Raw genomic sequence first — 17,236 nt, 5'->3', positions numbered from 1 at the left:
ATATTCAATTCAAAATGAAAGATGAGTTAAATGTATGCATATTATATATACATTTACATACACATATATATACACATTACAATTATTACGAAGCATTTTTTTCTCCATAAAAAAAAAAAAAAAAAAAGGAGCGAAAAGGAAGCAGTCACCGTTTAGATGATTTTTAATATACATCTTTTATGACCGTTTTAAGAAGGAAACGAAATATCTCACTTTTCGTTCTTCAGAAAGTATATTGTCTTTTTTTAATGTTTTTTTTTTTTTTTTTTTTTTTTTTCTAATATTGGTAAATCAAGAAGGAAGCATCAAAACGTGTAAAAAAAATATGAACAAGGAATAAAAAAAGTTGCGTTTTTTTTTTTTTTTTTTTTTTTTTTTGTATGACCAATTTGTATGCTAGGTTTACAAAAACAGCTGGCTGTTCATAATTTTTTTTTTTTTTTTTTTGCGTTAGGAAAAAAATGTTTGAAATAATTTTGAGGAACGAATCTGACTTAAAGAAGTTCGCGTTCTCTAACAGATAAACGATTTTTCTTAGAAAGATGAATTACATTCAAGTGATGACAAGTGAATGGAAATCGTTTCGGGAGACAAATGTGTCAACGTTTTGTAGAGATACGCATATGCACACACGTGTATAATATATATGTGCTGCGTATACACCTATATATGAGATCACCTCTTCTAATGGCGGATCAAAAGGGGTGAGGTGAAATATGACTGCTTAACAGAAAAATGTGTGTTTGTTCCTACAAGCAGGTGAACTTGAACGCAGCACAAATTACGAACTGGTGTACTTAGGAGGAATGTACTATTTTTCTTTGCTAGGTAGCTCGCCACAAACTTTGGCACACTAAAAATTCGACAATCAATTTGTAAGAGGCAACAGTGATCATCTATCGGCTGGTGTACATCCTTTTGTTTAATCTCCGTTTTTCTTTGCACCAGGCTGTGGGTGTAGTTTATCCCTTATGACTTTTCCTCAAGTGTGAACACAACTTTGTTCACACCGTTCATGCGTAAAGAAAAAAGAACCCGCACAGCGCAAAAAGAAAAAATTGAATTGTGCAAGGACATGTAATAACATTTGGCCATGTAAATAAACCCGCACTTTAACGCAAATGCGTTTGTTCGCATAGCCCTTTCTTACTTTTGCTAAAGCTGTTAAGTCCACGGAGGCCATTCGCTCTTTGCCGCCAATTCTTGAGTGTGCCATTTGGGGGTGTAACTGATTTGTGTTCACTTCGGAAAAAAAAAAAAAAAAACGTAACGCATAATATTATTAATAGTTGTACACTTTTTCCACGTTTCCGTTTGAGAGGAAAAAAAAAAAAAAAAGTTAATCACGGAGTAGCAAATTCGTATTGGGCACGCTTCTTAAGGAGTTTCTAATTTTTATCAGCTGCCTTGATTAAAGGGTTTTCGTATTCGCCTTCAATTTGAAGCACCACCTTTTTCATTTAACACATATATGTTATTCTTCCTGAAATAAGCACTTCACTTGCGTTTTTCTTAAGGAAGCATCCGCGAGTAGCAGTGTTCACCGAATGCGCAATTCCAGCACGCATACCATTTCAAACCAGCATGCATATTTGCGGCCGAGGGAAACTTTTTTAACACTTTTTTTTTTTTCTTTTTGCTAGGAGTGATTTATACATGAGGGTATGAAAACACATGTACAGCTTCGCTTTGGTAAAGAAGGAATTTATGGCATGCGAATAATTGTGAATGGGAGAGCTACAATTTAAGGGCACAACGCGAGTAAACAACCACTGGTAAGTATCGCCCCCATATATCAAACGGATAGGCATTTCTCATTTTTATCCATAACTCGAGCAACCCTTTCTCCAAAAAACGAAGTGTACACGGCGAAGAACCACGGCTTAAAGAAAAATCAACGATCTCCCTCTACACACACACAACATACCATACGTTAACGTTACATTGAGCGCAAAAATGAAACTCGAATATATGAATGCGTTGAAAGAAGAAAGTGGAGGATTTAATTTTGAAAATATCAAGAGAAATGAAATTTTGAAGGAAAAGGGAATAACATTTCCCAATTTTCGAAAAACGGGAACAACCATATGTGGCTTGGTATGCCAAAATGCGGTTATTTTGGGAGCTGATACGAGAGCTACGGAAGGTCCAATAGTAGCAGATAAAAATTGTAGCAAATTACACTATATAAGTAAAAATATATACTGTGCAGGTGCAGGAGTAGCTGGAGACCTGGAGCATACTACCTTATGGTTGCAACACAATGTCGAATTGCATCGTTTAAATACGAATACGCAGCCCCGAGTAGCTATGTGTGTTTCAAGATTGACACAAGAACTGTTTAAGTACCAAGGATATAAAGTGTGCGCTATAGTGTTAGGAGGGGTAGATGTTACCGGCCCTCAGCTGTATGGTATTCATCCGCATGGTTCTTCCTGCTTGTTACCTTTCACTGCTTTGGGGTCTGGATCCCTTAGTGCTATGGCTGTATTGGAAGCTAAGTACAGGGATAATATGACTATAGAAGAAGGGAAAGAACTCGTGTGCGAAGCTATATGTGCAGGTATTTTTAACGATCTGGGTTCAGGTGGAAATGTGGACATTTGCGTTATAACGAAGGATGGTTCGCAACACATAAGACCGTATAAGCAGCCGAACGTTCGACTATATCACTTGGCGCAACCGACTGTTTTTCCAAAGGGAACCACCCCTGTGTTGTGTCAAAAAATTGAAAATATTAAAAAATACATCACTGTGGAGGATGCATGATTTGGTCCCCTATTTCCTGCCCACATGTGTAGCACTATTTATCTTCATAGTAAGTAGCAAAAAATTTTTTAATTTTGCCACTATCTTCCATTACGTTATGATCACTATATTATTCTATTCTTTTTTTTTTTTTTTTACCCATTTGGAACTTGTAACAACCAGGCAAAAAAAAAAAAAAGAGAATTTTTTTTAACAATGTTTTTTTCAAACATGTGTATGTTAACGGACTGACGATTAATAATTATCGTCACATATTTGAGAGATAGCCCCACTGGTGTTGGTGCGGGGGTACACATGTCAGGTCTCCAACGCAACAAAAGCTTCATAGGTTACGGGCAAGAACGTGAGAATCCTCGTCCAGAAGTGTGAGCATAACCGTGTGTGCTAATCATTTTTTTGTTAAAAAGGGAAGAGAAGTAATGAGTGACCAGGTGGGCTTTTCCCATTTGTAAAAGAATGCCCGCATGGGAACAATTCCAATACATTTTCACCTTTGTTACGCTCTTCCCTATTCGTGGTTCATGTTTACCACCAAGTGTACGCTCCAAAGGGGGGGCGAAAAGAAGAAAAGAATTAGAACTTTTCTAACATTCATGTGAGAACGTTATAAGGAGGTATATTTTGAATCTGCTGATGAAAATTCCTCCCCACTATGTGTCTTTTTTTGTGCGGAAAATTCCTTTAAAAATTGCTACGTATATATGCATTTTATACATACACATCACATGTTCATCCCTTTTTTTTTTCGCAAAAGGAAAATCAAAATTGGGGACGAAAGTTTGACGGTACAGGAGATATGTCATTGACGGGTACGCTACCATTCGCGTAAAACGCTTTAATGGTTTATTTTCTCCTTTTCATGTTTGGGGAGTTAAAGCTGAAGGGGAATAGGAAGGGATGGAGCACAGCAGAACGCCAGAACAGCATAACATGAGAAAATTGCCCTTCCGTAGAATGAACACACACACAAATTCTTCAGCACCTTTTTTTTATCTGTTCCTTTCTTCCTTCGTTCGTTCGTGCGTTTTTTTTTTTTTTTTTTTTTTTTTTTTTTCTCAAAGGTGAATACACACTGGGCTGGCTCTTTCACAATGCCGGGGTATTATCAAATGGGAGAAACTTTCTCGCGTGGCTGACTTTGATGGGAAAGAGGAATACTTGCCCAAGGTTTGCAGGAGGCTCGATTTTTTCTTCTTCCCGAATTTTTCATGTTCCCTATTACTTTTTCTCCCCCATTAGCATATTCACCTGGGCAGGTGGAGGGGCAAGTCCAATTTGTGTATAACTGCAAATGAACAGAACATTTTAAATGGAAACAAGTGCCTTTTATCATACCATGGCAGAGGGCGAGGAAATGCGAAGAGCTTTGTCGAAATGAATCGTACTGAACAATTTGGTGAGAGGTTAAAACTTTTTTTTTTTTTTTTTTTTTCGCAACTTAAATAGCATCACTGGAAAACAAAGACAAATGAAGTGCATATTTACCACTCGTCCTGGGGTGTGTAGGTCATATAGGGAAAATTGTAAACTTTGGTCGGTAGGAGAAATTGAGGAGAAGAGGGGATTAACTCTATTGTAAATTATGAAATTGCCATTACTGTTACTCTCTCAATTGTTGCTAGCAGTACGTCACCGAGATTAACAGTGCAAATTTTTTTTTTTTTTTTTTTTTTTTTTTTTTTTCCACCTTTTAAGAAAAATGGCCACAAATCCACCAAAATGAGCAGCACCAAATTTAATGGAAATGTGCCGCGGAAAGACAATAACGTAAAAGACGAGTGGAGTGCATACGAAAATTATGGTGCTGGACATGGAAAGAATAACCATGTCTGTGTGCACATCCACAATAACATACACATTTTTTACAACCCTGGTAACAATTTATGTAGCATCGATAGGGTTATAAGTGCGTCTAACAATAAGGTAATAAACTTGGGTATATTTCAGAATGAAGGAAGAGATGTGCAAGATATTGGAAGAGTAAAAAACAACTTCCACTTTAACAATTCAAACGAGTTATACAGGGACATTGGGTTGCTTGTGTTGGATAGTTGGTTCGACAGTAGTGGCGCAAATGTTCAGGGTTGGGACGGAGCGGGTTGCATTAGTGATATGGTTCAGAGGTACTTTACCACGTCCAGTTGCAACAAAAGTGGTGTTAACTGCAGTCACAACTGTGCCCCATCCAATGACGCCATCATGTGCGGTCATACCAACCAAAACAGTAGACTCGAATTCGCCTCTTCTCAGCAGAACACTGCAACTAACAGAATAATGTTAGAAGACTTTAGCGCCCCCAGGAATAATAACAACAAGGAGTACCTGGAAAAGGAACACTCTACTAATAAACTCAATTTTTATGATAATGACTCGAGCGGGAAGAGTTCAAAGTTGACGGAAAAGTACCATCAGTTCAGCAACAACCATGGTGGCAGCAGAATTGCCGTTCTGAAAAAGAAAGGAGGGGGTGATGTGAAATTGCAAAGTGCACATAGGGGTGGACCTCACGAGGGGGGTAAGCATACACAAATTGTTAACATTCCTCCTGGAAACTATCTCCAAGACAGAAGTGATTGTGCAATGCCGAAATTGGAAAGTGGGAAGAGAAACTTAAGTTATAACAGCGCCATCGACGCTTTCGTGAGCGGAGAATATGTTAGTTGTGAAGAATTCCGCTGCGAAGTGGATGGTTTACAAGAGCATTCCAACATAGGGGGGTTTGATTGTGCATATAATTTTTCGGACACCGGGAAGAGGTCCAACTCCTTCGGAAAAAGGAAAATTACACAAGGCAACTTGGCGCATAGTGCTGCCACAAAGTGCAGCTTGACAAGGAGGGACAAGTGGGATAATAGCAGGAAAGTACAGGAGCAGGGGGAAATACTTTCCCCACGGAAATGGTGCGAGGTGGTAAGTTTCCCAAGTGGTAATAACCCCGAAGGAAATGGCACATGGGAAAAAATAGAGAAAGGGGAATTTCAAAAAAATAGCATTGACGAAGATACAAATGGGGGAGAAAAAATGACGTACTCTGGTGAAGAGGTAATAAAGAAGGTGAACTTGTCCGGTACTCACCATGGCCATATTCCTGAGGAAAAAAAAAAAAAAAAATGCCCAGATAGCGAAAATGGGTCTTACAAGCTAAATGGTGGAAGAAAAGGGGGGAATGGTTCTATACAGGGCATCAAAATAAAGGAGAAGAGCAACACCGCACAGGGGTGTGACGATAATTTAATTTATAATTGGGCGTTCGACCTGTTTGAAGATGGCAAATTAAGTTATGACCGTGTGTGCAAATTTGATGATAGTCAAAATTGCCTGAACGGGTCAGGTGAAAGTTTTTACACAAATGGCTTGATCAAGTCAGGCGATAGCTTCCACAAAAGTTGCACAAACAAGTCAGGTGGAGGCTGTCGTACGAATGACCCAAAAGGAAGCGGAAACATCGAGAACCACGACATGGAAAGCAGAATCCGCAGTATACGCAGTGAGAAGTACCCCAGGGGGGATTACGCAAACAGTAGAATTGACAATAGTTGGAAGGAAGTGTTACCTGGAAAGGGCGAGGAATATTTTTACTTTGAGCAAAATGGATGGAAGGAAGATAATTTTTACCTGAACAGTCATAATTTTGAGCGCATTTTTAATAAAAGTGCAAGTGAGAAAAGTTCACATGGCTGCTACGGAAAAGATTTGCACAATGGCGGATGGACAGAGAGTCCATTTTGCAAAAATGACAAGACGTACAATGAGAACATTTGCACACGCGAGGAAGATACATACGTTGAAAAGAAAAAAAAAAATATTTGTGAGGAAAAAATAAAGAACGCAAAAATTGACATGTTAAAAAAAACAACGGCATACGACCAAGTGCCACCATCAAATCGCGTTTTCACAGATGCCTACATCAATAAACAAATAAATGCTATTTTTGGAGATCTTAAAAAAGACGGTGATTTAAGTAAAGATAATATTGCACAATTGGTTCATGGGAGTTCTGTGAGGGAAACAAATTTTCTATTTCGAAAAAGTATTGATATGGAAATTGAGACAAAGGAAAATATGAAATATAACCCCACCACGCTTTTGGGAAAAAATCAATTTTCAGGAAATAATTTTAGCCATGGAAATTACGACAATTCGAAAAAATTAAATGGTGACAATAACAACAGACTGACGTTTAACGTGGCGCAATATTTCTTGGAGGATAGCAAGCACGATAATTTTTCGTGCAAAAGCATTAACGTTGGGCCATATGGAAGTAGAATGTTTACCACCGCCACTACCGTCGAAGGACAAGGGCAGGGAAATGACTTACATGATTTTTTACACTTTTGTGATCAGAGTCAAGTTGGAAGTAAAGCGAAAGAATTCCAATTATATGACTTGCTCGAAAATTATGACAGAAGCAATTATACTATTCCAAATGAGAAATCAACTCAGGATGAATTTGTGGAGATTTATGATAGCATTAATGGCACAGGAAGGAAGGAAACTAAGAACATAAATGATGAATTTCTTGAGATTAGTCAGCATGAAGAAAATTCAATCTTGCACGTCGAAGATGAATTTGTACACATTCGTGAAAAATCACAGAGCAGTGGAGCTGGTCCCCAGGAGGATGAATTTGTAGACATATACGACAAAATTGTTAGCGCCAACAGTGCACAGGTTGATGAGTTTTTGGATATCTGTGGTAGGGAGGAGAGGTTTCAGCAGTTGCGGCAGGGGCAGCAGGAGCATGGAGGTTGGGGAGAGGAAGTGGTTGGAAACGCTGAGAGGAAGTGCGTGGAGAAGGCAGATCACCATGAAGGTGGGAAAAGCGGGCAAAGTGAGCAGAGCGACAAACAGCGCCAAAGCGGGGGAAATCACTTTACATCCAGCTACAATGCTAGGAAGAAGGTTAGGCAAAGTGAACTCCCCGATCCGTTGGAAGATTTTCCCCAGGGAAATAAAAGCTCAATGAGAGAGAGACTCCAAAGTTACTCTTCATTCACGTATGCTTCTGGGAAGGAAGTGAACATAAATAAAGACGTGCTGAACAGAATGAGGAAGAAACTGTTCGGGGATGATGATGATGATGAGGGAGAAAGGTGTATTACGGGGGAGGCAATTCCGACCGAGGGAAGCACCGAAGTCAGACCTAGTGACAGTAACAATAGCTCATTTAGGAGCGTGAATTTGTCCAGTGAAGGAGCCCCCACGAGGAATGGGAAGGAGCACAAATCATTCACGTACGCCTCTGGTAAGGAAGTGAACATTAACAAGGACGTGCTGAACCGGATGCGCGAGACACTATTCGGGGATGAGGGCGTCGTCAGCGGAAACACTAATAATAGTAGCAACAATATCAGTAACAGCAGTAAGAGCGGTAACAATGACATTGTGGGCATGAAGGAGAAACAACTCGGTTCCTTTGCGTATGCCTCCGGGAAGAAAATCAGCATAGACAGGGATGTGCTTAACAGGATGCGGGAGACACTATTCGGGGATGACGAGCACCATAAGGACGACAGCGTTTGTACAGACAACTTGAGAGAGAGAAAAAAACACGTAGATCTCAATATTCGAAATGGGGACAAAATTGCAAACAGAAATGAGCATCAGTTGGAATATGCCCGTCTCACGTTAGCACAACCGTCGGGGGGGGAAGAAGACGGAGGAGTGAAGGAAGGGGAAGAGGCAGTTATGGAGAACCAAGGAAAGGGGAAGCTGTCTGAGTTCAAGGATCCAGAGTCGAAGGGCATCAAAGTGGAGTGTACACAGAAGAGCATTCCTCCAGGAGAGAGGAACCATACAGGAGTCACCCTTCACGAAGGGGGAAGCGTAAAAGAAGGGGAACTGTACGAATCGGACGGTTACAACGAAATTATAAACACGCAGATGAATCTATTGCACAATACAGAATATAAGGGCACCTGTGCAAAGGGTAGGAACGTTTCAAAGAAGAGAGTGGGAAGACAAATGTTGAGGAGTGATGTGAAGGGGAAAAATAATTTTGTTAACCCGAGGAAGCGTAAGTTAAGCGTAGAAACGGGCCGGGCGGAGTGGGTTCACGAAAGGGGAAGAACCAATCACAAGAATAAGATGAATATCACTTCCTTTGGTAAGAGAAATAAGGAACTCGATTTAAATCTCAACCTAAGGGACCACCTGAAACTGATAAGGGACATATACACCCTTTTGGCCAAAGGAAAAAAGTTAAAAGGAAACAGAAGATTGACAAACACCCTCATATACCTGAATGAAAATAAACGAGGGTATACATTTAACTGGTACGCCAATGATTATTTGTATTTTCTGAAAAATGAAGAACTGAATGAGTACTACACTGCTGATGTGTCTATCTTGTACGAGCTGTTCGTGCTGATAACGAAGCAGCTTAACATCTTCCATTCGTATGATTTTTCCTGGTTTTCAAAGAAGTACAAATTGGTAACCATGACCCTGGTGCGTAGGTACAAGAAGGACCTCCGAAGGAGGTACAGAATACTGCGTGATGGGGTATCAAAGGATAGGGGGCAAAAGTTCCCTCCCCCCAAGTATCCATTTTACACATGTAAATTTGGACAAAGAATGGGAAGGTCCACCCAGTCAATGCTCACCCTTCAAATCATCGACGAGGTGGAGCCGCCATGCCCAATAGAATTCATGTTCAAATTGCTGAAACGATATGTGGAGGAAAGAAAGAACAAAAAGTCCATCCTCCAGAAGATGCAGGATAACGCAGTTTCATGCAAAGTCCCTGTAAATCTGCGAGTGGAGAAAATTATAAAAAGCAGAGGGAATCAATTTGTTTTAATTTTGAGTGACAACTTTGAGTACATATATTGCACTGCGAAAGATTCTTATTTAAAAAAGATAATAAAGACAAATATAATAAAGGAAGGCAATGTGTTAAGAATTAATGCGCTAGATTTGCATAAGCAGACAGAGAATCAAACTGAGAGTGAGCTCTGGCATAAGGGCGTCATGTTATGTACCCTTTCTAGTAACGATTTGGTCGAAGTAGATCGACAGAATAATCTCAAAGTAGGGATGACAAAATATAGGGCGAAAAGAATTAAGCATATTGAGCACTGTGGAAACTCTTGCTTCTTTGTAGATGTCATAATTATCAGTAAGAGTGAATTTTCCTATGGGTTCTATGATTCGGTAAAGGGGAAGTACTACCTGTTACCTAGCAATGTGTATGAGAAGATTATCTACAATTTGAAGCACGAAATGAGCGAGTTACTCCAGGAGGAAAACTTTCAGGAGGATGATCGATACACCAAAGTGAAGGACGACTTAAATATGTTCTTGGAGGCCACTTCCTTTTGCACCGTGCATGCCATAGACTTTGCGGCCTGCGAACGGATCAGGGGGTGGACATCCCTGGATGATAAGATCGAGCATGTCATCAATTCGTTGTGTCGAGTGAAGCTCTTCCGAGTGAGTCGCAGAGCGGAAGCGATAGTGCGCGCGGAGATGTGAAGATGCAGGGGCCCGAAGGTGCGGGATGCATTTATCTCCATTTTGCACACCTACATATATATGTTTTCTTTTTTTTTCCCCACAGATGGATATGGAGACATACGAAAATCTACAGCGGGGGAAGCGGATACAGCTGTTCAACGTGCACGTACAGAAGTTAGGAAGGAACAACAAATTCAGCCAAGTGGTGGGTGAGGACATGGAGGATTTTATTTATGAGACATTCCAGGGGGAAAACATAGCTGACCAGATGAAGAGAGCAGTGAATTATAACTCCTTTGAATCTCACTTTTTTAAGGAAGAGATGGAGAGCAGAAATGGAGCTAGGGAAGGAAGTTACCGAGATGACTACCTGGATGGCTACACGCAGAACCCATTCAGGGGGTTCCTGAAGAGAGGTAAAAAGTACACGCCCATAATCCTTCAAGGGACGCAAGCGACGTACATCAATGTGGATGATAAGTATAGGAGCAAATTGTTTGAAGAGCTTAACGACATGGTGATCTTGCAAAATAATGCACAGGGGAACAGAGCTAGAAGGGAAAGTCAAATAGGACATGAAGGGAAAGAGCAGCAGATTTGCTACCCAGCGTTCATCTATACGAACGTTTTTAAAATCCCCGTTTTATCCAGAATCCACATGGATCTTTTGAGAAATTACGCTAAGATAAATGGGAGAGGCAGAAGTTTCTACTACGATTTAATTCAGGGCAATTTCTACACTCTCTCGGGGGTTATAGTGCACTATACGGATGTCGAAATGAAGGTAAAATTTGGATGAGCCAGATGTGGGGGAGGTGGAGGCGAGTTATGTGCCTGCACGTAGTTACCCTCTACACGTACGCAAAAGATGGACACACGTGGGAGGCTTGCGCGTGGGCCCATGTATGGGCGCCTTGTCATTTCCCCCCACGTTCTTCAGAAATGCCGAACTTTTACCATGGCACACCCGTTCACCTCACCTCTGTAGGAAGTTACCGGCTATGCGTGCCCTGAAGGAAAGAAGAACAATTTATTTTACCAAGTTTTTCTCCTAACTTCCAACGGAAATCTGTGCTGTGTAAACATTTCGATGATTTCGCCAGACTCCTTAATATCGACATACAGGAAAGATTTCGAGTGCAAGGAGAGAGAAATGATTAAAAGGATGATTGACGTACGGCATGTAGATCCTAACGGGGAGAAGGGAGAACATAAAAAAGGGCAAGGGGACAACAAAAGTGTTGGTAGCAGTAGCATGAACAATTTGTACAGTTACTTGTACAAGGTAGAAAGGAAGAACAGGGAGAGTGCATCCGAAGAAGACGTGGACAGCAAGAACATTGATGTTTTTATATTTTTTAAAGATGTGGAGTTTATAAATTATGATGAGAAGTACGACATTTATAACTTCCGATCATACAATCACCCGGTAAGTGAGGACACGCATGTCAGCACGTCAATTGGTGATATGCGTTTGTTTGGATACGTCGTTCATGTTCCTCTCTTCTTGCGCTCCCATTTGGCACTTCTGTTCGCCCCACCCCCCCTTGCAGCACTTTCAAGTTCCGAGGTTGTACTCAAACGAGTTTGAATATACAAGGAGGAGTATAGCCGAGTTAATCAGAGGAAAGTACATCGAATGTGAAAAGAATAGACTAGTCGTGAAACTAACAGGAAGCTTGAAAATAAAAATCGGAAAAGACAATCTGCCCCATATGCATTTCTTCTATTTACTTATTTACTCAAAATCGAAATCCATTGAATTGACTGGAGTTCATGTTAAGGACAATTACTTATCCACCTTTTTGGAGAACATGTGGACTGTGTTTGTTAAGTAAAATTTTGTTATCAATGTGTGGCGTTGATTGCCTTTCGCCATAACGGGAGAGTGTGTGTGTTTTGTACGCGACGTCGATCTTTCATAAGGGTTACTGTCACTTGGGGAGGGGGGCATATGGGGTTGCCATTTCCGCGATTGCTATGACCTGGCTTAAGGGTGAAAAGGATTTTCCAATTTGCGCGGACCCATTGTGTGGAGGCACAGAACACATATTCCGCAGTGCACATTCCACAGCGATCATTTTGTTCAATGTATTTGGCCCCTGGGTGGCACATCGCACACGCGCATGTAAATATATATATATATATATGTATGCAGTACACACATATGTACTATCAATTCGCTTTGTGTTTGCCACTTTTTTGCATTTTCGGAAACCCCCCTTTGGGTTCAGTTTCGCACTTGTGTAGTGATTCGGAAATATGAACCCCAATTTGAACGTTACCTCCTGAGCACCACGTAGATATGTGCGAGAACACTTTGCGCGAACCGTCGTATAATTTTATTATAATTGTTCACCGGTTTTATGTGTGTTAAATGTACAGAAAAAAGGAAGAAATAAAAAAATAAAAAAACGTTCGCGCGCTAAGTGAAGAAAAAGGGGCAGGCATGGGCAAATGGAAAAAAGGAAGGAAAAAAAGGAAGAAGAAAAAGAAGTTACTTAGCTAGTTGTGAAAAAAGAAGAAAAAAAAGAAGTTACATTAGCTAGTTGTGAAGAAAAAAAAAAAAAAAAGTTACATTCGCTAGTTGTGAAAAAAAAAAAAAAAAAAAAGAAAAAGGACAAAGAGAAAATGGTATAAAGAAAGAACATATTTTTAAGGACTTCCTCCAAAGGGGAGGAAAAACTATTTATCATCTTATCATGGATCACCGCTTCGTATAAAACTGTTTTATGTAGTTAATGAGGGAGGATTCATTTTCGAAGTTCTTTTTTATATTTAGGCGAATAATGTGGGTGCTATACATGATATTTACTTTTTCTTCTACAATTATGTTAGAAGTGATGGTCTCGGGTGATCGTTCGTAATCTTCAATGTTTAGGAATGTGTTGGAGTTTACCTTTTGTATTATTTGCACGTGGATATTTATATCACTGTACTTGAGGAGGCCCTGTTCGAATTTGGATGTCTCGACAAGGGGAGAAATTTTGCACTCGCACTGGAGGGGGGGATGGGGTTGTGGGGAAGTAAGTAGGTGAAGGGGGGGGTTGTTTCGAAGCAATTGATTCTAGACGGGCAGTTCAACACCGTCGGTTCAACGCTGTCTATTCAACGCTGTCGGTTCAGCGCTGTCTATTTAACGCTGTCAGTTCAACGCTGTCGGTTCAACGCTGTCAGTTCAACGCTGTCGGTTCAACGCTGTCTATTCAACACAGTTGGTGCAGCACATTAAGGCATGAGTAAAACTTAGGTGGCGAAAACTACTCAGTGAAGAGTTCCCCTTACCTTGGTGCCATCGCGGACAAAGTTGTTGTAAGGGGATGGTCGCGAGCACACCTAATTGCCTTGGCCAATCCATAAATCCTTCCATGCATGCGTTCCATCCTAAGACTCTATGTATTGAATGTTCAGTTTCTCCCTCCATATGCACTTGCACGAGCTTTCCGGTTTTATCTATGTGCAAGAAAGTTTTTCCTTTCCCCCTCCCTCAAGGCAACTGAAGCTAACCCCGGTACCCTATTCAAATATCCTAGGAACCTTACAAACATACCCCAACAACCTCCATTCCAACACCCCCGAACAACATCATTCCAACACCCCCGAACAACATCATTCCAACACCCCCGAACAACATCATTCCAACACCCCCGAACAACATCATTCCAACACCACAACAACGTTCATTCCAACACCCCAAACAACATCATTCCAACACCCCCGAACAACATCATTCCAACACCCCAAACAACATCATTCCAACACCCCAAACAACATCATTCCAACACCCCAAACAACATCATTCCAACACCCCAAACAACATCATTCCAACACCCCAACAGCCTGACAACTAATACCCCTAAGACCTCCTTCCTGAAACGGGAATCTAAACCCTAAACCATGGAAACCTATAACTTGGACCATGAACCCCTCAACAGCAAACCCTTAGAACCCTGAAAACCCAAGAGCCTAAATGAAGAAACCCTTTTTTTTTTATTGTACATGCTCCTCTGCTATGGTGTACATGTTACTAATGCAAGTAGTTTGCATATATATGTGTGTAGGTCTTGGTGATGGACAACAGTGTAGGTGTTTGTGATGGTCACCGGGGGGGAGATCGACAAGGGTGTAGGTCTTGGTGAGGGTCACCGGGGGGGGGAGATGGGCCAAGGGGGAGATGGGCCAAAGGGTGGATGGGCCAAGGGGGAGATGGGCCAAGGGGGAGATGGGCCAAGGGGGAGATGGGCCAAGGGGAGATGGGACAAGGGGGGAGATGGGCCAAGAGGAGTGGGACAAGGGTGGTAGGAGGTAAAGTGCCTTATTAGAAATAGATTCAGGTACTATATTAAGGGGAATGTTTTTCACATGTATAAAATTTTTTTTTTGAATTCTGGGTTGAAGATGAATAAGTATATTTTTCCTAGTTGTATTAATTTGAAGTAATTTTTTTTTAGAATTTTCATTTTTTTTAGAATTGAGGGGGGGGTGAAAGAAAGACTGCTTAAGGGGGGGGGGGGGGGGGGTGAAGGAAAGGGTTGCTTAGGGGGGGTGGGAAGCAAGGAGTGTTTAGGGGGGGAGGGAAGGAAAAAGAACGTTCAGGGGAAAGGAAAGAAGGTTTAGGGGGATGGAAAGGAATGAAGGTTTAAGGGGGGAAGGAAGGAAGGTGTGTTTAGGGGGGAAAAGGGAAGGGTTCTTTAGGGGGGGGCGTAAGGAAAGAGTGTTTAGGGGGCAGAGAAAGAAGGGTTTACGGGTAAGGAAAGATTCTTTCCTAGGTTATTAGAACAACAATATGGCCTGGTACTTAGCCACCCTATGGGAAAGAAGGAAAGGGAATGTGGTTTGGGGAAAAGGGGAAGGGGAAGAGTGCTTAGGGGGGAGGAAGGAATGAAGGTGTGTTCAGGGGTGGTAAGGAAAGAGTGCTTATGGGGGTAAGGGTAAGGAAAGAGTGCTTAGGTAGGGGGAAAGGAAAGAGTGCTTAGGGGGAGGGGGATAAGAAAAAAGGTTTAGGGGGAAGGAAGGTTCTTTCCTAGGTTATTAGAACAACAATGTGGCCTGGTACATAACCACCGTAGGAGGGGGTAAGGAAAGAGTGTTTAGGGGGAGGGGGTAAAGAAAGAGTCTTTAGGGGGAGGGAGTAAGGAAAGAGTGTTTAAGTGAAGGGAGTAAGGAAAGAGTGTTTAGGGGGGGGAAAGGGAAGAAGATTTGGGGGGGGGAAAGGAAAGAAGGCTGTTTAGGAGGGGGAAAGGAAAGAAGATTTGGGGGGGGGAAAGGGAAGAAGGCTGTTTAGGAGGGGGAAAGGAAAGAAGATTTGGGGGGGGGAAAGGGAAGAAGGCTGTTTAGGAGGGGGAAAGGAAAGAAGATTTGGGGGGGGGAAAGGGAAGAAGGCTGTTTAGGAGGGGGAAAGGAAAGAAGATTTGGGGGGGGGAAAGGGAAGAAGGCTGTTTAGGAGGGGGAAAGGAAAGAAGATTTGGGGGGGGGAAAGGGAAGAAGGCTGTTTAGGAGGGGGAAAGGAGAGAAAGAAGGTTCTGCAGGTTAGGAAAGAAGGTTTTCAAAGGGGGAAGAAGAAAGAAGGTTTTCAAAGGGAAGGAAAAGAAGAAAGAAGGTTTAAAGGGGGGAAAAGAAAAGAAGGTTCCTTAGAGGGGGGAAAGGAATAAAAAGGTTTTGCAGGAAAGAAGAAGGAGGTTCTCAAGGGGGGAAGAGAAAGAAGGTTTAAAGAGTGAAAAGAAAGAAGGTTCTTTTTCCTCGGTTTTCTTAGAACAACAAGATATGACCTGTTGTTTTAGCCACCTTTAGGGGGGGAGAAAAAGAATCTTTTCTTTTTTTTTATACGTGTTTTAAAGGGGGGAAAACAAACAGGGTTTTACAGGTAAGAAAAGAAGGTTTTCAGAGTGAAGAGAAAGAAGGTTTAAAGGGAAAAAAAAGAAGGTTCTTAAAGGAGGAAGAAAAGGGAGGTTTCTTAAGGGATGAAGAAGAAAGAAGGTTTCTTAAAAGAGGAGAAAAGAAAGAAGGTTTCTTAAAGGAGTAAGGAGGAAGTGAAAAATAATCTCTTCTTGAGGGAAGGAGTGGTAAGGCAAAATAATCTCTTCTTAAGGGAAGGGTATAAAAAGGATCGTGCTTAGAGGAAGGAGAAAATAAAGGGGGGGGGGGGACAAAATAATCTCTCCATAGAGGAAGGGAGAAAGAAAATAAAAGAGGGGGGGACAAAATAATATCTTCTTAGAGGGGAAGGGTAAGGAGTAGTAGTGAGGCAAAAATAATCTCTTCTTAGAGGAAAGTAAGGAGTAATCTCTTCTTAGAGGGGAAGGATAAAGAGTAGTAAGGCAAAATAATCTCTTCTTACAGAGGGGAAGGTAAGGATTAAGGGAGGAAAAATAATCTCTTCTTAGAGGGGGAAGGTAAGTAGTAGTAAGGGGCAAAATAATCTCCTTTTAAGGTAAGGATTAAGGAAGGGACAAAATAATCTCTTCTTAGATGTAGGTAAGGAGTAAGGAGTAGTGGGGCAAAATAATCTCTTCTTAGAGGAAGGTAAGGAAAAAATAAAAGGGTGGCAAAATAATCTCTTCTTAGTGGGAAGGATAAGGAGAAAGAAAATAGAAGGGGACAAAATAATCTCTTCTTAGGGTAAAGTAAGAAGAAGGAAATAGAAGGGGGCAACATAATCTCTTTTTAGAGGGAAGGTAAAGAGAAAGGAAGGGAGCAAAATAATCTATTTTTATAGGAAGGAAGGAGAAGAAAATTAAAAGGGGGGGGGGACAAAATAATCTCTTCTTAGTGGAAAGTAAGGAGAAAGGAAGGGGACAAAATAATCTCTATTCTTAGAGGGGAAGGTAAGAAGGGTTCAGGGTTTAGGTAAGCTCTTCTTATAGGGAGGTAAGAAGGGTTCAGGGTTTAGATAATCTCTTCTTAGAGGAAGGAAGGTAAGGAGTAGTAAGGCAAAATAATCACTTTTTGAAAGAAGGGAGAAAGAAAAAAAAAAGAGGGGGGGCAAAGTAATTTCTTCTTAAGGGAAGGG

General features: G+C 41.2%; 2 protein-coding genes across 2 annotated transcripts; both read left to right on the top strand.

Moving 5' to 3' along the window:
• Nucleotides 1-1,956: 1,956 nt before the first annotated feature.
• On the top strand, nucleotides 1,957-2,769 carry PKNH_1200500 (proteasome subunit beta type-7, putative; the record flags this gene model as incomplete). The annotated part of the gene is made up of 1 exon (XM_002260023.1): nucleotides 1,957-2,769. The coding sequence occupies one exon, from the start codon at nucleotides 1,957-1,959 to the stop codon at nucleotides 2,767-2,769; it is 813 nt and encodes a 270-aa protein (XP_002260059.1).
• A 1,719-nt stretch (nucleotides 2,770-4,488) lies between these two features.
• On the top strand, nucleotides 4,489-12,065 carry PKNH_1200400 (conserved Plasmodium protein, unknown function; the record flags this gene model as incomplete). Its single annotated transcript, XM_002260022.1, has 4 exons — nucleotides 4,489-10,203; nucleotides 10,331-11,011; nucleotides 11,216-11,656; nucleotides 11,781-12,065. 4 exons carry the CDS (start codon nucleotides 4,489-4,491, stop codon nucleotides 12,063-12,065), a joined length of 7,122 nt encoding a protein of 2,373 aa, XP_002260058.1.
• Nucleotides 12,066-17,236: the final 5,171 nt, after the last annotated feature.

This window comes from Plasmodium knowlesi (genome assembly GCF_000006355.2).
Source record: "Plasmodium knowlesi strain H genome assembly, chromosome: 12".
Lineage (NCBI taxonomy): Eukaryota > Apicomplexa > Aconoidasida > Haemosporida > Plasmodiidae > Plasmodium > Plasmodium knowlesi.
The sequence above is the reverse complement of the archived record's forward strand: the minus strand, read 5'-3'. Positions and strand labels throughout refer to the sequence as shown.